This window comes from Manduca sexta, chromosome 15, assembly GCF_014839805.1.
Source record: "Manduca sexta isolate Smith_Timp_Sample1 chromosome 15, JHU_Msex_v1.0, whole genome shotgun sequence".
In the NCBI taxonomy this organism is placed as follows: Eukaryota; Metazoa; Arthropoda; class Insecta; order Lepidoptera; family Sphingidae; genus Manduca; species Manduca sexta.
In genome coordinates this window covers 241,393-267,997 of record NC_051129.1, presented here as the reverse complement: position 1 = coordinate 267,997, position 26,605 = coordinate 241,393, and the positions used below count along the sequence as shown (strand labels likewise).

Below are 26,605 nucleotides of genomic sequence, written 5' to 3'. Positions count from 1 at the left end.
ATGTCAATTTGTGATCAAAATAAACAAATATAAAAATTGAACCTTTTACGTAACTACTAACTGCTCCATTTTTTTTCCTCTATTATTTAGAATAGTTTTTGCATTTAAACGTGTGACCACTAAAGTGTTTCTGTTATGTGCAATCATTTTGCTTATTTTTGTTATTTTGCGAATCCTTGCTCTTTTAATCTCCGTTGATAAGATAACCTTCCGGAAGGTCGTTACGTCAGTAATAAAAAACAATTACAGTTGATTAAAATCAGTGTGTATCTTAAATACTATCGGAGAAACATATATTAAAGCAGACGACTGTTTACAAGTTTGCGAGCGCACGTACGTATCGATCGGCTTGGTGCGCGGCGGCAAACACCAACCGGTTTTGTGATTTTTTTTACCCAGTGTCCTGTGCTTTTAATTTCCCACCATCAATACCGATTAAGTGCAATATATTTTTGGTTGATTTATTAGTTGATAGTGCGTGGTGCATGATAAACGAAACAGTAAGTGACGTAATCCGAGTAGTAAAATTGATTAGGCAGCATGTCACAAGTGAAGTTAGTAAGCCGCGCTAGTCGCGTACTGGCCGGCGTCGTGCGACGTTCCGAGTTAGCAGAAATCAATTTTTTTAAGCCTTCCTGTACCGTTCGCACCATGGCATCGAAAGCAATTACCATTGACAACATCAACCCTAATATTTTGAAGTTGGAATATGCAGTGCGAGGTCCATTGGTGATTCGCGCTGCGGAAATCGAAAAGGAGCTGGAGAAGGTAATTTTAAATTTCGAATTTTATTTTTGACGCCTCGTTTTACCGCCCTAAACTTTTCTATAATTATTTTTTCTGATATTTTTTGCTAATTCTGTAGTTATGAACTATAATTTTATTGATTTTTTTTTATTAATTGAAGGTGAAAGTAGTTTTCGTGCATTAAATAACTGTAATACATAAAACAAGGTCAATATAGTAAATGTATCAACCCCACTTCAGGTGAGTGACCATATTTTGAGCTTACATCATGATTAAAGTTTAAACTACTTTTTTGGCATATGAAATTTGTCTGCTATGAGTCAATAATGTATGAACCATAGATGGAAGTAAACAATTAGTGTATGAGTAATGTTGGAATTAGTTTCATTAAGACAGCCCATTTATGTAACTGTAAATACTGTAACAATATTTAAACTAGTCTGTTGGTGTAAGTTGACGGTATTTCTCAAAAGGTTTTATCAAATATTTGAAGTGGATCAGCCAATAGATAGCAGGTGAGTGAGGTATAAAATGTGATATAGAAATTGAGTGTTTTAAACCACTTCATACAATTATTACCATTTAAAAAATAATGCAGCATAGAATTAACTTTGTGAGTGGTTACATACATTATTGACACAAGTGTGCATTGTGTGAGTGGGTTAAGCAATTACAAAGAAAACCCTCAATGTCCATAAGCCATGTTAGATAAGTCTTATTATTTGATAAAATATTGTGTGTAAATTTTGAATAGCCATTTGTTGATCTAATAGATATTTTTGTATCAAAAATGTAACAACACTGCACCAGTATCCCAAAGCAAAATGTTCTACAATGTTCTTTTTTTACAAAAATGCTGCAATTATACTCTTAATTAAATTCAGATGGTTTAGTTCTTTCACATTTTTTTAATGCACAGTGCATTAGATTGCACAAAACATCAAAAGGTTTGGGTCTTGCTTTACTTCACAAAAAAATATTTAGGACAAGTGCTAATTTTCTGTATAATTAAAGTACCTATACTTCAGGAAATATCTAATCAAAACTTAACAATACAATTTAGCAAGAACAACTAAAACCTCAAAAAGTAAACACTAATTGCGTTAATTTCCTTGAATGGTATAAAAACATCAATTTTCATGGTGAAGGTCATTTAGCAGTCTAATGAAGAGCAACCAAGCGACAAGCAATTTGTACTTGGCAAATGAAACCCAAGACTGTTCTGCTTGAAAACACACCTGCTACTTACATAACAGTATCAAATATTATTTGCTCTAGAAATGACATGTCCTTCAAATTAAGTTTAAATAGGTAACTAGCCAATAACATGGCTGTAAAGGCAAATTCATGGCATACTCTATGTCCAAGGATGACGACAACCAGTTATACCAGCTGTGCAGTCAGTCTTTGCTTTTAAAGGCTATAAATAAGTTATTTTAATAATAATTTGAGCCCTATATCACATTGCTCGGCTTGTGCTTTTTATGGCAGAGATAGCTTTCTTCAGATGTTTTGTTAGTTGCAGGTTTAGGATTTTCTAATATTAGTAATTTATTTGAGGACAGGAAGGGAATATCTAGCAGGAAAATTACTTTTGGATGACATTGATAACTGCATTAGGTATAATTTATTTATCTCCATGTGGTTTTAGACTTAGTACTATGTGTTTGTCTGTTGCATGTATTTATCTTTTTATTCTCTATGTTTAAGTTTTTAATAGACAGCCTAATCTTAAGGTTAATATAGTTATATGAGCCTGATATGCTAGTAAATATTTTATTGTTGCAATATTTATAATAATGTATCAAGATCTAATAAATTTACCATCTAATCATAATTTTTTATCAATATCTTGCAATTGAAAGGAATGATAAGTATTTTAAGTATACAATCATATACATAATAAATATAATATTATAGTAAAGTCACGCCATATACATATTTGGAGAAGTGAAAAAAACCTAAAGCTGATTAGTGACAGTTTTTAAAATTCTTAATATGATTGTATTTTACATAACCAACTACTATTATTTGTAAAGGAGTAGATAATTTTCAAATACTTATTTTCTGCAATCTGACAATATTACATACAATGTGAAGATTCCAGTAGCTAAGAGTTGTGACCTTTAAACAGAGTCAATGTTCATTTTAGCATGCACGCAACGGTAAACCGCAGGTGCAAACTGCACAGGTACGGTATTTGCGACCGCAGACGAAAGTACCGCCGAAATCGGAAGCAAACGGTGTATACAATGATTTATTTTGCAGCTGTGGTCGCCTAAAATCAATACGTTAAGCCGCATTCAAATTAGCCGCAGGGAGTCGTGGCGGAATACACCCTTAGTATGTCGGCGGTTGAAAGCTATAAAGTAGTAAGGGCGCGTTCAGAGGGCGCTTTTTTGCGACTGCGACGTGATTGTCACGCTGCGCTGTTAGAATTGACGTCCACGTAGCACGCGGTTTTATAAATCAATAAAAATAAAATTATCGCGCGATTACTAGGAACCTGGTTGATTTCATTTTGCCTTAAGACTAGCCTGCATTGCGGCATATTTTTAAGTAATGTATATGTAGCTACATATAGTATGTAGTTAACATATATTAACTATACTTATCGTAGTATTTAAAAAATATTTCAATTGAATATTCGGATGTCTTTTAAATAATTAAGGCTCAACTTAATTTAGATTATATAAATTGGGATAGATATGAAAATTTAAATTTAACAAAAACTTTTTAACACAACAAGAAGATACATAATATTAAACATGTTAATGAACTCGTAATAAAAATTTGCCTTTTAAATCACGAATTGAAAAGCTAAATAAACTAGTTAGCCGTAGCACCAGTTTCCAACTAATTCACATCTCCATAACAAGTGGAGTGACGATAGAACGCTCAGTGCCTTGTTATCACATAACCACGAGTACAGGTGGCGTGCTCATTAGAACAATATGATGTCTTGTACACTGGAGTAGTTCTTATCCAGGGTTATGATTATAACTGATGGTACGGCATACTTCATACCCTACTTAGTAGTCTTCATTATATGTGTACAGGGTGGCTCTGACAATATGATCTTAGTTTCACAATTGGGTAGAAACTTATCATCGTTAATCATTAAAATAATAACAACCCGAAAACTTTAAAATATATGAATGAAAAAAATAATACGAAAAGAACAAAAATTTTCACAAAGTACATAAGTATATTAACTTTAATGTAACTAAATAATAACTAAAGTTTCAGAATGCTTAGAATTCAGACATTGTTATTATAGATCCCTATAGCATTAAATTGTTCTCGACTCCCCTCGTCCTGAGATATAAGATGTTAAGTCTAATATGATTCCGAAGACGACAGTTGCGGCAAACCGCAATAGTGCAGGCTGCACCAGTACAGGGTCGGTAGCGCGCATTAAATGTAACCGCAGCTTTACAGTGCTGTCGTGATCGGAAGCCATTACTCATTTCATATAAAATTATGTTAATATGGCATGTCTCTTGCGGTTGGCCATATATTGAAAAGTAGTTTAAGCTATTAGGGCAAGACATTAGTTTTATGTTACTAGCTATGTATAATGTAAATCGATGATTTAGAGTCATCGTCCTAATTTCAGACCCCACATTGAAAGTCTATTGTGAATATTTGGAACTACGAGCGAGCAATAATTGTCCTAATGCACGTATCTAAAGTCTAAACTAAATCAGTAAATGACGGCTTTGAACTTAGCCGACTCAAAGCGCGTTGCGCTACGGCTTCTATCTTCTACGATATCTATCTTTTATTGATAACGTCAAATGTATTTTTAAAAACTGTGTTCAATATTTAAGGATTATCTAAATCCAATAAGTCGGAAATTAATTATGCTGAAACCTTATCTAGCGGCTTTTGTAGTTCACGATCAATCAATGAAGCAGTAAATCCCAAGGTGTCATAATCATAAATAGCACAAAACTGCAATTAGATACTATAAGTGCAAAATATTTAACAAGTTTGAGTAAATACCTACGTTGTGAAATCCTAAAATTTGGTTAGAAGTATTTTAAAGGTAAATAATTATTTATCAACAAAAATACCCTCAACTCGTTAATTAGTTATGTGGGAATTGGCATCTTTGGCAAAATTAAATTCAAAATTATTCAAATAACTCAAAATATTCATTAAACTTCAAGAGGTTATAAATGATTTTCGAGTCACCAGTCTATTATGAAATCGAGTTGGCAAATAACATTGTCCAATAAAAAAAAAAAATGTAGATACTTAATTTTATTTGAACCCACTTTATAGATTTTTTCTTCCTCCTATCTTTCTCTTGTATGTTATAAGTCCCCCACAATCTTGGCTGTACAAGCTAAGGTGCTGTGAAGGTCGTTTCAATGTCAGCCAGGTGTCCGCTAAACATACGTACAGCACAATCTACCAGCGTACAGTCGAGACCAGTTTGGGCGGCCGTTGCATCAATTGTTCAAATATCGGGTTATGCCTTACGTGGCTTTCTGGGAATTGGAATTATGTTTGTACAGTTTTGTAGATGGGTAACAATATTAGGCAATGTTGATGAGGTGGTCACATTCCATCCGATTATTATCGTGATTTTATTATTCTTGAAAACAGCTTTGGACACTGGAAATGTTGTCTTTAAGGAAATAGATTAATACTGTCAATCTTTCATTATATCGGATGCAAGAAACGGACTTCCACAATTGAGAAGCGTTACGCTTTCTGTCAGCCATTTCATCCCTAATGTCTGTTGGCTGACACATTGAAATAAGTTTTAATATCGTTTCTTATTACTGTAGAATCTTTAGTGACCGATGAGCCCTAGTTATGTTTGCCTAGAGTCCCCAAATGGTCTTGTGAGAATACGTAACCAGCCCGCATTGCGCCAGTAGTCCACGAGGCACCCCACCCGATCGATATGAACGGCTGTTTCACAAGACCTAGATTAACTAATCTTTTAAAAAGACTTAAATATTCAATTGGATGAAACAAAATGATCCACAAATAACATTGCCTGATATAAAAATATGCAATCGAACTACATATTTTATGCCTATAACGTTCATATATTACTTTTACTTAACGAATGAAAGATGGGCTTCAAGTGTCAATTGTTCCACCCCCAACAGTTGCCCCTTCCTGTTGTATTCACCCTCTGTGCTTTAGAGGTCATAGAACTGTCAACTGTATCAATTCTACCGAACTCCGTATTGGCATCTTGTATGGCTTCATTAACAATGGAGCATGTTTGGACTTAATTAAATTCGCCTCCCATAATATAGCGACCGTGTGGAAGTCACTAATCGATGATGTTTTGGTCATAATATTTTTATACATACATACATAATATCACGCATTTATCCCCGAAGTGGTATGCAGAGGCGCAACTAAGGCACCCACTTTTCGCCAAGTATGTTTCGTCCCATGATGTGATAGGGGGCGAGCCTATCGCCATATCGGGCACAAATTCCAGACTCCGGGCTGATACTGAGCAGAAAAAACCCAAATATCACTTTGCCCGACCCGGGATTCGAACCCAGGACCTCAGAGCGCTATTGTACCGGGCATGCAATACAACTACGCCACCGAGGCAGTCCATAATATTTTTATGCCCAGATATTTAGTGCGTCTCATGACAGATTTTCACACTAGGATATGTTTATATAATTACATTCTATAATTAAATTAACACATTGAATATACACACAGTATACTATATTCTGTATATTATGGTCTCATCAACTTAAGAAAACCCAAATATTTGTCTTTGAGCGAGAATCGATTTTGCGGCGTCTCGTCTCACATTTAGACACTGTCTGGCTATCATTTATCAGGAAGCTGTTGGCAAGAGAGTTTCCAAACATCAATCATTGCGTAGGGCTGGAATATTTTGCAACAAATATTCCATAACATTAACATGTAAGCGCTTATCAGCGATAGATTGTCTCGCGTTATCAGTAACAGCAATACCGTTATGTGACTAGATTGAATGTTGCGCCTTTTACAAGCTTGTTTAGTTAGCCGTTCAAGGATATTGGCTTGACGGAGTTATTAAAATACCTTAAAAGGTAGTGTATTATTTATTCGATTGCACTACAATTTATTTGTGTTTGACTTTGTAACGAGTTTATTCTAAATAGATTTAATTAAATTAGGATTCGTTTGCTTCTAGTGTGGTCAAATGACAAGAAATAGGACTTAGTAGACGAAAATTTAAACTCGATGTATTAAATATTTGCGTTTTTATACCAGAGACATTTTTTTATAAATAAAAAACGTGTTTCGTTGCGTTTTTTCCATATTATAGTCTCTGCAAATGAAGGCGATTTAAGTTAAGAAAACACTGTCGTAATTTTGTGTTGATGATAAGTTGACATCAATAATTATGATTGAGACAAATATTACTATTATTATGAAATCGGTATTTACATTATTATTATCTTGATTAGTACAATTAGTATTCGTTATCATATAAATCACATTCAGCCTAGTCGATTTTATCTCGTAATAAGTTTGAAATACCGTCTGATCGCATAATAAGTAGTGTAACTGAATATTTCGAATGTGACTTTTTTGTTGTAACGGTATCCACTGCCTACATATTTGTAAATGCTTAGTAGTCCGCTATAGGAGGCATTTCGCGAAGGCATTAGGTTATTAAAAATAAATGGCAATGGTAGAATAGTTGAGTATATTTACTGTCAATTGATAGTAAGTTTGTAGATAATTTATACATTCTGGTGTATAAATAAACACGTTGCCAATTATAACTGATATAATGTCAATGACAGGTCAATTATTTTATAACATAAAGTTTTGTTGCAACAGGATTTTTTATGAATAATGTGGTCTCTACAATGTAAATTATCTGAGTTTTGTTTACTCTGGAAATTATAACAGCAATGTAGAAGTTAGCTAATCAACATGTTTAGCGTGGTACGAATGAATTGTTGGCGGTCAGTGGCCTTTCCCTCGGCCTCAAAAGTAATATTACATTTTGAAATGATATAAACTTATAATAATTGTTTAATTGAACTATTAGTTAAGCCTATTGCGAATTATGCCGTTATGTTATTCTAGCTTTTGCTCACAGCTACGCCCGCGTGACAACAAAGCTTTTCCGGGATAAAAGTACTTGGGAGTATTCTAGTTTCCTATTAGTGAAAATCGTTTTCAAAATCGGTTCAGTATTTCCTGAGATTAGCGCGTTCAAACAAGCAAACTCGTCAGCTTACTATTAGTATACATTTGTAAAGTATCGAAGAATAAATATAGATAATTCGAAATATAGATGTCATTTCGCTTTATCTAACTTTTCATAGCGTCTGTTAACTGAAGAATTTAGACATAATACTTTAAAACAATTTTCGTTTGTTTAGATATCATATTCTAAACATGCAAATTTGCTCAAATTTTGTTAACAATTAACACTTCATCATTTGTCTCGAATGTTTGTGTTATGTAAATATTTGTTTCGACTGGTTGTTTTGGAATCACGTCTCTTTTAAGTCATAGTAGTTTAAAACGATATAGATGTTTATTAGCTTTGTTGAATTATGCGTATGGTTGTACGTTATAATAAAATAAATATTTAAATTTCTGGGCTAATTCCTAAGCTTTATTTACGTTTCATCATTTCATAATTTTTATGACAAACTGCGTATGCGCACTCATTTACTCTATTGCTTTATTTTCATAGTCAAAATGTCGAAACTTGTCTCATCTGTAACACGTGTTAATTTAATCCTATCCATTACGTTGAGCGGAGATAAACGGAGCAATAACACCGGCTCAGATTAAGCGCGCTGCGGTTGATAAGGATATCGTGTGGTTACACGGCTTCTATTTTGTGTGAACCTTGTGGAAATTTAAATTCCGCGTGGAATTTTTGTGACGCACTAACAATGTTAGCAAAATGTCATACGATGTTTTAATTTAGCAGATATCCTAAGCAAGAAACTACGTGGTTATGTAATATAAGGATGAAGAAATATTATTAAGAATTGTCAGTGATTCCTTATTTTAGGACTAGAAGACATCCATGTAGTTGATTATTGTGGAGTAAGGATCATGTATTAGCGTGTTTTAAAGCAATTTTTTATTCTAATTACATGCTTGTTTTTCCGGCGATATTTCTGCGTGAGAACTGATTTGTAATACAAAATTGAGACCCAGTTTGCAGTGCATCCGAGTGCCACCACGTCGTTAATGGAATAATGACTCGAGATTGCTTTCGTTTATTCGATTATTGTAAGCGGATAGGCGTGCTTGGGCTTGCGAGCCTGGCTGCGTTACAACTGGGGAGAGAAAGGTGACTGCATCAAATATGTTTAAGTGTTTGGAGTCTAATACATTCTCCTTTACCGTCTATGCCTTTTCTTTTTTCCATACGTCCACGGCAAAGTGACGTCACTGCACCTGGTGGTAAGTGGAGTGGAGTCCAATAGGATGTCGACTGACGAGAGATGATTACCCTCGACAGTCGATGCAAATTTGCCGGTCTGTTAGGACTGGATATACACAGGCAGATCCCAAAACGCGAGACACTTACGTGGGCCACTATGGCAGGTTTTAACACCTTGTGTACGGTGGTCGCTATTCAGGCGCATATAAAACATATCCTACCACCCTTAAAAAATCATAAGGTAGCGCATTCCCAATTCCTATGGCATTGATAGCGTCTCTCCAATTTTAATTTATAACGTCAGGTAATCGTGAAAGAAAATACAACTGAGCTGTCTTTGTTATAAAGAGTGCCAACGCTTTAATACTTTATTTGTTGTTTTTTTTAAATCTTATAAATATTCATGTTTAAGCTGATTCATCCTGACTCGTGTTTTCTCTTTATGTTTTATTTGTTTATCTTTAATCACGAGTTTCCTTTAACTCGATGAATAAACTTGTTTATAATAACGCAGATGCCCTTTGATCGAAATATTATATCATTGAACTTTAATCTTAAAACGTATCTACAATTTACATTGTTTATGTCAAGTTATAGATTGCATTATGAAAAATAAAGCTAGAATATATGTTTATAAAGTACTATATGATTAAATATGAATGTAATTAATTTCCCAAAACTTGAAAGTTGCTACAATGGCCGGTTTTCCATAGTTATGTATGTGATGTGTGAGTTAATATGCAATGTTAGGTCTATGTTTCGACTACATGCTATGTTATAGGTATTTCTACACTCCATTCTATTATATTTAATGTCTCTGTAACGGCGAACCCAGTGCATTATAAAACTTTGTAATCTCAAATTTAAAGTGTTTTTGTAACAATTTATTTGAAATCATGTTAGACAGTCCCCCGAGCAAATGACATTGAGCATTCGTTCCATACATTGGCGTCGCACGTGTTACGGTAAGAATATGTAAAAATCTACGAATGAATTAAAAAAAACCATTTATGGTCTCTTTAAACATTTTAAACTAGGAAAATATTCCTTATTAAATTGTCTATTAATAGTATCGGTTGTAAAATAAAATGATGTTTACTTTACGAGGAGATCCAGGAATTAATCATTTTGGTTGAATTTTATAATTATAAATAAAATAATTGTTTTTTTTTATAATTATAAATTTCGAGAAGATAGCCTCTAAAATACGGTTAGCTCGCTCAAATTGCTCGTGATACAAGTAAAGCAGTTGCAAAACTGCATCAACAATTGTATTTTGATTCTCTCCTCTCTAACTCATCAAACCGAACTGACAATATAAGTGAAAACTGATAAGAAATTGTGTCGTGCATGGCGTAACGTTTGCTCTCATTAACAACTCTTATTGTTGATAATACACTCGCTGCATTGATTACAGTGTTTACGTACTTATACGTAATTCCGCTTGATACCAGTTAATTATGTGTCTGTTATATTATTTGTGTAGACATGAATTTTAATAGTAAAATTAAATATTTACGAAGTATGATAAATAAAAATAATTCTAAAATAATTGTTAGGACAGCTATTTGTATCTAAGGTTTATAAGGTCTTAATGTGACTCCAATTAAATCTATACTATTATATAAAGCTGAAGAGTTTGTTTGTTTGTTTGTTTGTTTGTTTGTTTGTTTGAACGCGCTAATCTCAGGAACTACCAGTCCAAATTGAAAAATTCTTTTTGCGTTGGATAGCCCTTTGTTCGTGGAGTGCTATAGGCTATATATCATCACGCTATACCCAATAGGAGCGGAGCAGTAATGGCTAATCTCAGGAACTACCGGTCCAAACTGAAAAATTCTTTTTGTGTTGGATAGCCCTTTGTTCGTGGAGTGCTATAGGCTATATATCATCACGCTATGACCAATAGGAGCGGAGCAGTAATGGCTAATCTCAGGAACTATCAGATCGAACTGAAAAAAATATTTTTGTGTTGGATAGCACTTTGTTTCTGGAGTGCTATAGGCTATATATCATCACGCTATGACCAATCGGAGCGGAGCAGTAATGAAACATGTTGCAAAAACGGGGAAAAATTATTAGTTTTGACAGCTTCCGTTGCGTGCGCTGCGTAAACGGTTAAAGTTATGCAACAATGATGTATGACGGGATTATTCCTCTTAAAAAGTTCTAAAAAATATATTATAAAACAAAGTCCCCCGCTGCATCTGTCTGCCTGAACGTGTTAAACTCAAAAAAAAAACCCAATGTATTAAGATGAAATTTGGTATGGAGACAGTTTGAGACCCTGGGAAGAACATAGGCTCCCGGGACACTACTACTTTTATAACGGAAAACTTTGGCCTGAAAAACTTTATAACGCGGGCGGAGCCGCGGGCAAAAGCTAGTACTATTATATAAAGCTGAAGAGTTTGTTTGTTTGTTTGTTTGTTTGAACGCGCTAATCTCAGGAACTACCGGTCCAATCCGAAAAATTCCTTTGCATTGGATAGCCCTTTGTTCGTGGAGTGCTATAGGTTATATATCATCACGCTATACCCCATAGGAGCGGAGCAGTAATAGCTAATCTCAGGAACTACCGGTCCAAACTGAAAAATTCTTTTTGCGTTGGATAGCCCTTTGTTCGTAGAGTGTTATAGGCTATATATCATCACGCTATACCCAATAGGAGCGGAGCAGTAATGGCTAATCTCAGGAACTACCGGTCCAAACTGAAAAATTCTTTTTGCGTTGGATAGTACTTAGTTCGTGGAATGCTATAGGCTATATATCATCACGCTATACCAAATAGGAGCGGAGCAGTAATGGCTAATCTCAGGAACTACCGATTCGAACTGAAAAATTATTTTTGTGTTGAATAGTCCTTTGTTTGTGGAGTGCTCAAAGTTATATATCATCACGCTATGACCAATAGGAGCGGAGCAGTAATGGCTAATCTCAGGAATTTACGGTTTCAACTGAAAAATGCGTTTTGTGTTGGATAGCCCTTTATTTGTGGACCGCTATAGGCTATATATCATCACGCTATGGCCAATAGGAGCGGAGAGTAATGGCTAATCTCAGGAACTACCGGTTTGAACTGAAAAAATCTTTTTGTGTTGGATAGCCCTTTGTTCCTGGAGTGTTATAGATTATATATCGTCACGCTATGACCAATAGGAGCGGAGCAGTAATGAAACATGTTGCAAAAACAGGGGAAATTATTAGTTTTGAGAGCTTCCGTTGCCTGCGCTGCGTAAACGGTTAAAGTTATGCAACAATGATGTATGACGGGATTGTTCTACTTAAAAAGTTCTAAAAAATATATTATAAAACACTACCCAACGTATTAAGATGAAATTTGGTATGGAGACAGTTTGAGACCGGAAGAACATAGGCTCCCGGGAAACTACTACTTTTATAACGGAAAACTTTAGCCTGAAAAACTTTATAACGCGGGCGGAGCCGCGGGCAAAAGCTAGTATCTATACTTAGTCTGGCCATAAATACTGTTACACTTAATTATAAAAAAATATTACATTTGAATTTCGAATCTGTCATTTTTATACGATTGTTCATTGTGTTTTCTCATTTTGGCGCCAATACATTGTAAAATATTTTTGCGATATTAAAATGGTGTGGGGTGATAAAGAGAACCGAATCGCTGTGATAGCATTACACAAAGTAGGTATGGAGCCAAATGCAATTTTTAAAACTCTCCATACACTTGGTATTAGTAAAATGTTTGTGTACCGGGCTATTAATAGGTACAATGAGACCTCCTCTGTTTGTGACAGAAAAAGATCTGGCCGTCCACGTAGTGTTCGTACGAAAAAGGTGGTCAAAGCAGTAAGGGAAAGAATTCGAAGAAATCCTGTCCGAAAGCAAAAGATTTTATCTCGGGAAATGAAGATAGCACCTAGAACCATGTCGCGTATTTTAAAAGATGACTTAGGACTTGCAGCCTATAAGAGACGCACTGGCCATTTCTTAACTGATAATTTAAAGAAGAATAGGGTGGTAAAATCGAAACAACTACTGAAGCGGTACGCAAAGGGAGGTCACAGAAAAATTTTGTTTACGGATGAGAAAATTTTTACAATTGAGCAACATTTTAACAAACAAAATGACCGTATTTATGCTCAAAGCTCTAAGGAAGCTTCCCAATTAGTCGACAGAGTGCAACGTGGACATTATCCGACTTCAGTGATGGTTTGGTGGGGTGTTAGCTATGAAGGAGTGACTGAGCCATATTTTTGTGAAAAAGGTATCAAAACATCGGCACAAGTGTATCAAGATACCATTCTTGAGAAGGTAGTTAAGCCCCTTAACATCACCATGTTCAATAACCAAGTATGGTCCTTCCAGCAAGACTCGGCGCCGGGTCATAAAGCTCGGTCCACGCAGTCTTGGTTGGAATCGAACGTTTCGGACTTCATCAGAGCTGAAGACTGGCCGTCGTCTAGTCCCGATCTTAATCCGCTGGATTATGATTTGTGGTCAGTTTTAGAGAGTACAGCTTGCTCTAAACGCCATGATAATTTGGAGTCCCTAAAACAATCTATACGATTGGCAGTGAAGAATTTTCCCATGGAAAGAGTGCGTGCTTCTATTGATAACTGGCCTCATCGTTTAAAGGACTGTATTGCAGCCAATGGAGACCACTTCGAATAAGCTTTTATATTTTTAATTGTTTTATATTTATGTATTAAACTGACACACTGTAAAAGTAATAAATGTTATTTGCAGTTAACAATTTTCTTTTTTCTTTATTACAATATTTATGGCAAGACTAGGTATAACTAGACGTTAGATGTTTCGTAGTACAGGACACGAGCAATTCTTTTGAGTTGACTTTTAAAGGTATGGTAGAATAGGCAGACGTTGAGAAGAATACCTTGGGTATGTAAAGTGTTGGAAAAACGATTGATCGTCTGATGCGAGGGTTCCTACAGCATCGTCGGCAATACTCATAAATGCAAGTCATAATGAATCGATATCGTGGATTGCACATATCGTCCAAGTTGAACAAATCCATGAACAGTTGATTGATTACGCTATTGTTATATTATGCACTAATTTTGTCAAAGTTTAAACATTATTATAACTGCATATGAAAATAACACCTAGTAAATATTATATAATATTTACTAGGTGTTATTTTCATATGCAGTTTGTTGACTTCTATTCAAGCAACAGTGGACACGGAGGTAGTTGACTTTGCTTATTTGTTTATGTAATTATTATTAAACTCTAAGGTTATGAGTGGTTACGGTATCTATACTAATGTATAAAGCTAAAGAGTTTGTTCTTTTATTAGAACTTGCTAATCTCGGAGACTACCACACCGATTTTTTTTTTTCGCTAACAGCAAGCTACATTATTTCCAAGTACTATAGGCTACTATTATCTTGAGATAACATGTATCTTGGTAAAACATTTACATAATATACATAATTGCACAAATCGTTATCACATCAACTTAATCCAAAAAGAAATAGTGAAGGAGACCCGTGCGGCGTGCCCAACTGTGCAACGATTTAATACAGGGCTACAATATAATACCATTACTGGTGTATATTAGAAAAACCGCAACAACTGTTATAATATATTAATCAGTGGAAAAACTGAAGGCAAACTTAATATGTATTGAACGAGTCTAACCGCAAAGGTATCTCGTTTCACTCAATATGAGTAGCTCGCTACTGTATAAGATGTATTTATTCATTCAGTTCGAGTAATGGCGAAGCAAATAGCTTGGTAGCTACTATATTATGATTATGATATTTAGGAAGGGATAAAATGTCGACAGAGAATGGACTTTCTATGCAGCTGTAGAGCGTTAGAGATAAAAGGAACATGCGGCCACTTGTCTCGTTTCGGATTCGAATTGACTCAAACCATTGTCACATTCGCTTTGCCAGTTTCTATAGTTCGGGTTCCAGGTGTAGGAAAGGTAAAGGAAAGTAAATATGTAAAAATCTACCCAGTTTTACATAAAAGAACATCATTTTCATGTAATATGTATCGAATGTTAAGGAAATTTTAAATTATTCATTTCTGTAAATTTATATTAGAATAAAATTTGTTGTAGTGTGTTTTATACAATAGTTATTATAAATATATTAGCTATAGGATATATGAAATCACGCTATGACAAATAGGAGCGGAACATCAACGAAAAATGTAAAAACGGGGAATATTTCTTCCTTTTAATCGATTTTCTATGCCGGAAAAATATATAGCGGGCCTTTTATCCCGGAAAACTCCCTCATGCGGGCGGAGTTACGAGCAAAAACTAGTAGCAATATAATAAATAAATTTTAATTGTATCATCACGCTTCTATTCCATACAGGTAGCCAGAGACTGAATTGCCACTTTGGACGATTCTGGCATATTTCTCTCGCTTCCTCCTTCCTTAATAATTGTATTATGATTTTAATAATTATGATGTGATTGTTTGCAGGGTGCGCAGAAGCCTTTCAAGCGGGTGATCAAAGCCAACATCGGAGATGCGCACGCCATGGGACAGACCCCCATCACATTCATCAGACAGGTAAGCGGAAACGAATATAATTTTTCTTTGGCGAAATTATAGTTGAACTAATTGGTCGATCGTTCTGAAATGCGATGTTTTTTTTATAATAGTTAGGCAAAGTGGCTAGATTGCACCCGACGTGAAGCGAAGTGGAGTTATGGTTGTTACAAATTATGTAGGGCCGGTTGTTTGATATGCCTATAAGATTTAATTCTAGTTTCGTCTCACATCTGGTACTTGGGATTTTGTATGAAATACTTTCATTGTTGATATCCATACGCATAAATTGACATCTTCGGGGGGTCCTGTGTAAGCCATTGTATACATAGTATTAAAATGTACGTATCTTACTCTTTCATTTAACATTATTTGCACATCACTCAAATAATAAATCATCACGTATTTTTAGTAATCAGTGTCGTAACATAGTGTAACATGTAATAATATTTGCACAACTCTTATCATTTGTGATAACACGACGTTACGTATGGAAGCCATTTATTGAACTGTTTGGGAGTATTTGTTTTGTAAAATGACCTTTAAGAGATGTACACAATATAAAGGTCGTTTGCGTAAGAATCATCATCATCATCATCATCATCAGCCACATAAAGTCCACTACTGAATATAGGCCTTCCTAAATTGCGTAAGAATATAACGAGTTGATTGGCATGCTGTCTATTGCAGCTGTCGCGATCCCTTAGAATATTATATAGCTGTAAATAAATGGAAAAGATGGCGTTGTTTTACTGCAAAACCGTCTCATACTAATTTTCTAATAATTTTTATTCTTCAATGGCAGCTGTGAAATCTATAAAGGTGTGATTTTCAAAATTATTTTTATTTAAATAGACTCATATTTTCTAGAAATTGCTGTATCGATCTTGATATAAGGGTTATATTCCAATTGTAAGAGTTCCGCATACATTCGCTCTCAACGTTGACTATTTACAGAATAACTTCCCGGCAGCACACAACGCTCAGTGCATTATTTTATTAAGTAGGTCGCGCCATATACCACGTGACATGTTCTCTTCCAGCTAAATAACTAAATATACAATATTATTCTATTATTTTCCTGTATAAGAAACTTAGTCAATATTCAAGGTAAACATTTACCACTAAAAACATCTGTAAAGTTTCAGTAGCGACAATCACCAACATAATATGTTCATAGTTGTACCCAAAGATCGGCAAAAAAATCTTGTTTATTTTTTAATAAATTCTATGTTAGAATGGGCTTTGTTTTATTGAGGTTGTAACAATGGAACATAAGAGCATATCACAAGGTACTTCAATGATTTTCTAAAACCCGCCATATGTTTAGTTTTCTAAGCACACTCAAATGTATAAGAAATATATTTGAATACAGAAATCGTCGCTGCACGATATCGATTATTTATTAAACTAGTTATCCTTGAATAATACACAATATCATGGTTTTTGTTAAAATATTACTAGTATGTACTAGATGTTAAAACTCGTCTATGATCGTGATAAAATTGTTGTAGGTCATATCTTGCGTCACATCCCCGGAGCTGATCGAGAAGGGAGACTACCCTGAAGACGTGAAACAACGTGCGAGAGAAATTCTTGGCGCGTGCGGGTAAGTGCCGCAAAGGTCTTTGAACGGTTTAATCTATCGAATTATTGCTTCAATTCTGAAATTTCGGTAGAAGACATTGTCGTTCTCTCACTAGGACATAATGTCGAATAGATTCTTTTATATTGTAATGTTAGGATCTGAAGATAGTTCTACTTGTCCTTAAACAGCAGCAAAGACAAAGCAAAAGTCTTGTCACATGACAATACTTATTCGAAGTTATCAGAAAATCTCAAAGTTTATTTATTACTTGGTTTGCGATTAAAATTGCATCACTGGCGTTGCCTCGGTTGTATTACGGCACAACTACCGTGCTGAGGTCTCGGGTTCGATACCGTGTCGGGCACAGTGATACCGGGTATCTCTACTAGGTATCATTCCGATGTTGGGCATTTGTGCCTGATATGGCTTTCCCCCTATCATATCATGGGACGGAATACTTACACACGGCGGAAAGTGGGTGCACACTGCACAAGTTGCGACTCTGCCTACGCCTTCGGGGATAAAAAATGTGAGAGTGTCCGCTGTATTGCCACTCTTTTATTACTGAACAGGCGACGTACCATTTAGTAGATACACCTACCTACCAACTCAGTGTTGGTAAAGAAAACAATATGTGGGTATAGCCAGGTAGAAAAGTAACCACGGCGACATTATTATGCAGCGGCAACTCAGTGGGATCATACACAGCATCCCACGGCATCGAGTACATCCGCCGGCACGTGGCGGAGTACATCGAGCGGCGCGACGGACACCCCGCCAACTGGGAGGACATCTGTCTCTCGTCCGGCGCCTCCACCGCCATCAAGAACTGTCTGCAGCTGTTGTGTAACAACATCGGCGGGAAACCTTCCGGTAAGTTATATCTAAATAGCAGTGGCGATACGCCAAGTTATCCGAAAGGTAACCCGACACAAAAAATAGGTACTCATATGCATAAATGCGGTCGGCAAGTCGCTCTTATGATTTTACATTAATTACGAAAGGGAAGCTGACAGGAATCGGGTTATATGGACCCTTCGCCGCTGCTAAATAGTTTTTTTACCGGGTCCTGTGGCGGATGGGGCTGGGTTTTAATAAAGAAATATTTTGTGATAGTGAATAGAGAGTGGACACGCGTAAAGCGGACGTATGGAGCGACATGATCGTGAATTTACGATCAGTTTCTAAATTTAGATTTTAAAAAAGTGATTGTGTCTTCATCATGATCTTCTGTCATAAGAAATCCACTAAACAACGGTGAAAGCAGCATCCTACGAGTTGCTGCGATCTTTATGAAGTTAATGTTGTTTTACGTCAATAGACTAAACCCTCAATGGTTCCCGCAGTGTGTGGAGGGAGCTTTGAATGATGGTACCAGGGACTGATGCCAGCGTAACAAATTGTCTTGATCTGTACTAGGTGTGAGACCGATGGACTTCCTCGTTCTTGATAACTAGCACAATACTTATATCGCAGTATTTCCAACGGTTGCCCTTTTTCTTTTCAAACGTTTTGAATATTCCCATTTGCTATTTTGCTGCACATTTTGTCTAAATCATTGGATATGGTGAAAGAAAACATCGTGAGAAACCCTGCATGCCTGAGAAGTTCTCTGTAGATTTTTGAGGGTGTGTGAATTAATCATCCGCATTAGACCAGCGTGGTGGACTAAGGCTCAAACGCCCGTGCCTAGCAGTGGGACAGTATAGTATAACACTAGGCTAATATCATTATACAATATTATTATTGGATATCATCTTTGTTCCACCCCCAACTCATATAAGGTGCTGTAAGGTGTAAACCTCCTTACAGCGCATCACTTAACTTACAAACTGCAAGGCAATTTCAAACCCAAAAGTAAACAATGCTAAAGACTAATACAAATTTTAATCATCACTCACAACAGTTGTTTCTAACACTCGCGCATTGGAAATTAGAATTTGTCTAATTACCGAACGCGCCGACACTTGGCAACAGCTCAAAACAGTTACAACTGAGCATTAACTGAAAACCATTCATATCTGACCTTGAACGTTTACACCTGTTCCGTCACATTCATCAATTTGCCATACATTAACGGTAATGTATGATGGAGTAAAATATTCATTATTGCGAAGTGTGTACGGAGCAGTAATGTATGTGGAATTGGTTAATTGTTTCACTACTTGGTGATGAGAATCTATTTGTATCTCGTTGACATTTAGATAAAATTGTCCAGTAATAACTGGTATATATTTGTCCATTTTTGCTATGGTCTTGTTTTTTAAACAGATGATTTTGGGATTTGCCAGATATATGTCTAAGCTAGTATCGGTCCAAAGTATTTGGAACAGCTAAATCGATTTTAATAATTCTAATAGATACCATTTCATCATACAGCTTTATAATCTTTAAATCCCCTAGTAGGGATTCAAATACCATAAGAGGAACTTTTGTTCTGGAAAAATATTTTCATATAGGTAGAGCTACTAGTAAAAGACTGTGGGGAAATATTCTCCACATTAAATAAAACATCCGTATACAATTGCAGAAAAGATAATTAACAAAAATTCCAATATTGAAACTAATAGGTTTCCGATTCTCTTTGACAAATTATTTTGAATGTTTGAATACATTTTTAAACCGGCTAGTCGTCTTTAAAAGTAGTGTTGCCACAAAAAGTATGATTAACGAATTCCCCATAAGCATGTCTACTGTTAATGTGTTGTGATATCACAGTAATATTGATTCATGAGTCGCAGTATCGAAGGTTGAATATATTGTAGTAATAAATGTGCTTCTTGCTACAATTGAATGCAATTACAACCAGACTCCGCGTAATGATTGGCGTTGATTGTGTGCTGAAAAAAAATATATTTTTATTTAAATATTACATGATTCTTAATACTATTGCAAAAATGGCCGTTAATAAAAGACGTTGTAATACATAATTCTATTGAAAATTCAAAATGATTTTTACCCTGTCATTCAATGAACCTACGTAATAAGTGATGATGTTCTTTTCATGTATATATATTTTATGACTTACTAAACATGCTGTGAGCATCCGTCGTCCACGTTTTGTCACGCTTCCTGTGACCTTGTCGTTCAACATAAGACGATACTGTGCATTTATCACAGACGTATGCATTTTTTATTAGAATGGCGGTTTTTTATCACCATTTTGTTTAATTGTCTCTTGCCAGTGAAATAATAATAATATAATAATATCAGCCCTGTGTTATATACTGTCCCACTGTTGGGCACGGGCCTCCTCTACTACTGAGAAGGATTAGGCCTTAGTCTACCACGCTGGCCTAGTGCGGATTGATAAATTTCACATACCCTCGAAATTCCTAGAGAGAATTTTTAAGGTATGCAGGTTTCCTCATGATGTTTTCCTTCACCGTTAAAGCAAGCGATAATTCACAAATAATACACACATGATTATTTTTTAGAAAAATCAAAGGTGTTTGTTAGGATTTGAACCTCCGGTCATTTTGAACATTCGTCTCGGCAATCCGTTCCACACCCAATTAGGCTATCGCCACTTTTTGCCAGTAAAAATACAGAAACAATTATCAAAACGAAGATTAACTTTCGTTTTTTTTTTACAGGCGTGATGATACCTATCCCGCAATACCCGTTATACTCGGCGTCATTAGCGGAGTATGGGTTGGAGCAAGTGGGATACTACTTGGACGAGGACCACCAGTGGGGGCTGGACATTGAGGAACTCGAGAGGGCGTTAGCGGACGCGTCGAAGAACTGCAATGTGCGGGCTCTGGTGGTGATCAACCCTGGCAACCCTACTGGGCAGGTGAGTGAGAAATATAATATTACCACATACAGGTTAATGAGGAACAACTCTGATATAATTGGGCCGATACATACAGGTTAATGAATATATAAATTGGAGAAAACCGACTTGGATCTCGAGGAATCTGTAATATGAAAAGAGTGAAATGAATGGAAGTTAACTTTTAGGTTTCGACATCAGTCGCTTTATTGTTATGATGGCACTGTATTTAGCTGTGAAACGTGGGTTTCTAGATTCGATTATCAGAAGTCAGATTTCAAATGCATTGTCCCAAACTGAATGTGTTGACGGATATGGCGATCAGTTCCATTAAATAAAATGAACATATTAGTACATTTCTTTTATATTTTTTTATTACAATGACAAGCGTCAGCCTGACGTGTATTTACTCTTCAGTTGCCATAGAGTGGCCATGTACACAACAACTATTAAATTATATATATATTTTACGAGCACTGCAAAGTGACCTCTGCATCTGATTGTAAGTGAAGTAAAGTGCACTTAGAGTGTCAACTGACTTCGCTTTTCGATGATTAACAAACCCCGCTGACTGTCACTGTCACTGCACCAATACTGTCACTGCCTACCCTGTCGAGAGTGAAGGCGTGGGTTTGGCGAGTATGCTAACATTAGTTGAAACTTTCTGTGGTCCGTTGCAGGTGCTGACGCGCGACAACATCGAGTCGATAATAAAGTTCGCGCACAAACACAAGCTGTTCCTGTTCGCGGACGAGGTGTACCAGGACAACGTGTACGCGGAGGGGAGCAAGTTCTTCTCTTTCAAGAAGGTCACATGTCACGTCACTCTTCTGTAGATTATTTTAAAGTTTATGGAGTGATTTGAATGAATTTTTGTTCAAGTTTACAATTTAGTTCGAATATGTGGGTAATTTTGAAAATTTGTTCGAATTTGAATTTATAGACGTTGTAATTAATAGACGTCCCTATTTTCTTTGTTATAATAATATTTTTAATTATTAATTTAATATTTAGTAATTTTTGTGTGTCGTTGCAGGTGCTGCGAGAAATCGGCTCTCCATTCGACGACATCGAGCTGGCGTCGTTCATGACGGTGAGCAAGGGCTACATGGGCGAGTGCGGGCTGCGCGGCGGCTGGATGGAGCTCGTCAACCTCGACCCACACGTGCAGGCGCATCTCTACAAGTGCATCAGCGCCATGCTCTGCCCCTCCACGCTGGGCCAGACCGCCGTCGACTGCGTTGTGAGTACACAAATAACTCAGTCACTGGAAACAATAGTACACGTCTGATAATAGATAACCATTGAGGTTAGGTAGTAGGGGTCAGTGTCAAGAAACAGAAAAGGGATACTTGCATGTGACGTCAGCGGGCATTACGGGTGTACGAAAGAAAGAGATGGAGCGATATCCCCACTGCACGCCCACTTCTAAACGTAGCAGTATTTGAAATTTGAATTACTGCCCCATTTTTTATCGAATTTTAATGTTGTTTTAACAGAAGGATTTCTTTTTTGTATTTAATTGCTGTAACGTATTAAAAATTGCACAAAATCAAACATAGTCAAATGCTCTATTGATAAATAGGCAAATTACTGACTACTGATCAGGTAAATGATAGCTGTATTATAGTGTCAACTGGTATAGATGTAGCCATGTAGTCGACACTAGACTTATATCCAAATTATGTGGTCATTTTATTAAAAACAATTAGCATATATTTTAAACCATCTTCCCTCCCAGGCTCACCAGTAATGTAAATCCAGTAAGTTTGACAAGCATATTTCCGGTGACCGTTTGGTCTACATTAGGCAGCATGATGTGTAATATGTACATGAGGCAATAATACGTTGGTGTTTCAGGCGCGGCCGCCGCTGCCGGGCGAGGCGTCGTACGAGCTGTGGATCCGCGAGAAGACCGCCGTCCTCGACTCCCTCAACAAACGCGCCAAGATGATCGTCGACACATTCAACCAGATGGAAGGGTTCAAATGCAATATTGTGCAGGTGCGGATACGGATTTTTTTAATTTCACTTACATATGTTAGCCAGACAAGGGCCGGCCTATATAAACACACCAGACTCTCGGGTGAGCATTGTAGACGCTCGCAACCCTTGAATATTAAGCGACCTGAGGAGAACCAATTAACTGGTTCCGAACCTCGGCTCAAGACTGGCACAAGGAGAGGATGAGACATCAACGATTATGGAGTACAAAACAATGATAAACCTTTCGCTTCGTGGATCTAAAAATAACATATATCTCTTCAAATGAAATACGATCAAACATTAGCTTCAATACTTGCAATTTACCTTTCTCTTTAAATGATTAATATGAAGTATAAGTGTTGGTTTAACTGTATTGTGTGCAGGGCGCGATGTACGCGTTCCCGCGGTTCGAGTTGCCGCCGAAGGCGATCAAGGCGGCCGCGGCCGAGGGCAAGACGCCCGACACGTTCTACGCCTTCAGGCTGCTCGAGGAGACCGGTCAGTCACACTCACTGTCCACTCGCACCGCGGCCCGAACTACTACGGGCTCAGTGTCCCTCAACATAGAAGTCACTGTCCACTCAGCTTCCCTACTACTACTGGCTGGCACGTGCTATGTGTCGAGTATCCAGCTGTGTCGGTGCTTTGTCTATACCGTCAAGCACCGTGTATTGTTTTTAGTGTAGGACATTAAAAATAGTATAATTACTGTTAATTCATTTGCTCCGTGATTTTGCTAATATTTTCAAACAGGCACTTCCCATCAAGTAAGACACTAATCTTATGTTAATTTATACTATTATACTCGTATAAAACTGAAAAGTTTGTTTGTTTGAAGGCGCTAATCTCAGGAAATACTTGGAATTGAAAAAATCTTTTTGTGTTTAATAGTCAATTTATCGAAGAAGACTAAAGGCTTTATAACATCACACTGTTACCAATAGGAACGGAGCATCAATGAAAAATGTTACAAAATCTAAGTAAATTTATTCCTTTTAAGAGCTTCTATTGCATTTATACGCGATAAACTTAAAAACTACCCAACATTTTGAGTCTCTGAAAAACATAGGCTACTTTTATCCCGAAAAAAGCCGCGAGCAAAAGCTGTATACATAGTTGTATACATAAAAACTAGACATATACAAATTATTTTAATACAATTTATTTTTTGCACTTATTCATTTATATCTTTATAATCATACTCTAATAATGTTGCAGGTATCTGCGTGGTGCCCGGCAGCGGGTTCGGACAGCGTCCCGGCACCTACCACTTCCGCACCACCATCCTGCCGCAGCCCGAACTCCTCAAAGAGATGCTGGACATCTTCCAGGCCTTCCACAAGAAGTTCACCGCCGAGTTCTCGAACTGAACCACTACTTAGTTAAATTAATTGATATTTTCTATACTTGCAAAAATACCGCATTGTTCTATTGTAGTAAAGAAGTGTCTATATAAGTGCGATGGAAACCAAATATAATTACGATCAGCTGTAATAGTCAACATTACGCTCCCGGTGCGTATTGAGTGCATTTGACATAGCCAATCAGATTGCTGGAATTGTGGTCACGTGATCTGTCACTTGTAGAATACATCAGTGCGGTGTTCGTTGGAAAGTATTTTTGTATTATTTGAATGCACTATCACACAATAGATATAATTTCAATTTGTATGCTCTGTATGGGGACGGATCAGGGTCTAATGGGTACTTAGTAATACTGGGATATGAGTAAAAATTTGTACAGATACACAAAAGTCTGGTGGATTTAATTCTTCTAAGACGTTAATGGCGATAGCAACTAGATTTTAGAAGCCTTTGGAATTTTTCTGACCGTACAAAACCTACATACCCAAAACAACTTACCGTTGTATTTTTCTAACGACAATGTTTGCAATCCAATCTGCCTATGTAGTATATTTATTTGGCTACAACATGGCAGCCTATTATATCATCTGAACAGGATTTTTTTACATATCTTTAGTATTGTCCTATCCAAGCAAAAACTTATGTTCCTAAGATCATATTGAAGTTTTAAACGCGGACCACGGATTAGTCTTCATACATTTTTGTTCTAATTTTCTTATGTAAGGTTTGTGATATTGCCGAGAGATACTAATGGATGCATCACCACTTCATTTTTTTTTAAGTTTTATGTAATTCAATTATAAGTGACACGGAATTTGTGTTTAAGACAAAATAATGAAATGTAGCCGAGAATATTTCGGATACTTAATAGTTCAAGCGTGTACCGCGAGATGGCGTTATTAATGTTAAATTAATTTTAAAATTATGTATCATTTTTCTTTTATTTCGATCGTTTCTACCTCGATTGTATTTTTAAAATGTTTATTTAATTTAATTTATGAAAAATCTGTTTTTTTTTACACTATAAATTTATTTTTATATTATTAATGATATTCTCTGTGTCACATTTATTTATAAGTATGTTTATTATTTGTATGATATTATTTTTATTATTTCTAGTCGTAACTTGGTTGGTCGTCCGACGTCCAGCTATCGAACATTTAGGAATGACTCTGCAGGTTTATACTCAGTTAAACCAAAAGACATATAATAAGTTAGCTCGTAAAAAGAGGTTGTGTATTCGAACTTAAGGCTTCTTATGGGTTGGTAGTAGTGAGTCGTTGAGCTGGCAGGAGGCATCTTTTTTATGTAAGGAACTGAATAAAAAATAATCCCTCACCTTACTGGAATCTCAAAATGCGAGTAATGTCATCCACAAATACTGCAACTTGCATGCAAGAATACCGCGCATTTAAATCCTGCAATAGCTGACCAGTCCAGCGGCACTCACTCGTTACAGAGCCATTATTCTCGAAATTTAATCATAAAACACCCCTGCATTATCACAATTTTCTTATAAACCTTTGCATTTCTTTGATGTGTTCAGAGTCGAAAATGTATTAATATGTTAAAAAGGCAGTTTTTTGTTTATAAAATATATATATTTCTTTTTAAATACAAGTGCCATTTACTTGTTATATGATGAGAAATATTTTGTCTCTAAAATGATATCTGAGTTGCAGCTTGATAACTAAAAATATGGGCATACACCAGGCTACTGCGACACAGAGCTTTGTGTCGGCTTGTTACCAATGATATTACAATGACGTCGCTAGAAGTTGCTGCGATGGTATGAAAGTTGAGCAAAAACCAATCGATAGCGTAAAAGCAAATGTAAGTTAGCTTAGCTATGTTGGTCACACTCAACTTTGTTCATATTGCAAGTTCGACGCATCGTCTAGTGACGTCGGGAGTTCGACACGACGCCACCTGACGTCATGTTTGATGCGACGTCGAGTTACGTTGCTGAAATTTGTTTTACGACGTCACAATATGTGGGCCGTAAGGTTAAATCAATTTTATTATTTTGTATGTATGTATAGAATCATTCTAGCCCTTATACTACTTATTATCCAACATACAATGTTCTGTAAGTTTTATATTATTATTTGTAACTTGTGACGCAATCGAATGTGTGGTCACTCCTTGCGGAATTTATAGAAGTTTGTTAATTTTCAATTTGTTACCATTGTTATATCGAATAAATTAATACAAAGAAAA

The 26,605-nt window shown here is 36.2% G+C and overlaps 1 protein-coding gene across 1 annotated transcript; it reads left to right on the top strand.

Moving 5' to 3' along the window:
- On the top strand, nucleotides 1–26,605 carry LOC115446431 (alanine aminotransferase 1). Its single transcript, XM_030173097.2, has 10 exons — nucleotides 1–768; nucleotides 15,601–15,690; nucleotides 17,184–17,278; nucleotides 17,940–18,130; nucleotides 20,854–21,056; nucleotides 21,716–21,844; nucleotides 22,072–22,278; nucleotides 22,896–23,039; nucleotides 23,405–23,519; nucleotides 24,240–26,605. Exons 1-10 carry the CDS (start codon nucleotides 541–543, stop codon nucleotides 24,389–24,391), a joined length of 1,554 nt encoding a protein of 517 aa, XP_030028957.2. The 5' UTR covers nucleotides 1–540; the 3' UTR covers nucleotides 24,392–26,605.

Coding starts and splice junctions, on each gene's coding strand:
- LOC115446431 (XM_030173097.2), top strand. CDS start 541: ATGTCACAAGTGAAGTTAGTAAGCCGCGCTAGTCGCGTACTGGCCGGC. Junction 21,057..21,715: donor CTGGCAACCCTACTGGGCAG/GTGAGTGAGAAA, acceptor GGTCCGTTGCAG/GTGCTGACGCGCGACAACAT. Junction 21,845..22,071: donor AGTTCTTCTCTTTCAAGAAG/GTCACATGTCAC, acceptor GTGTCGTTGCAG/GTGCTGCGAGAAATCGGCTC.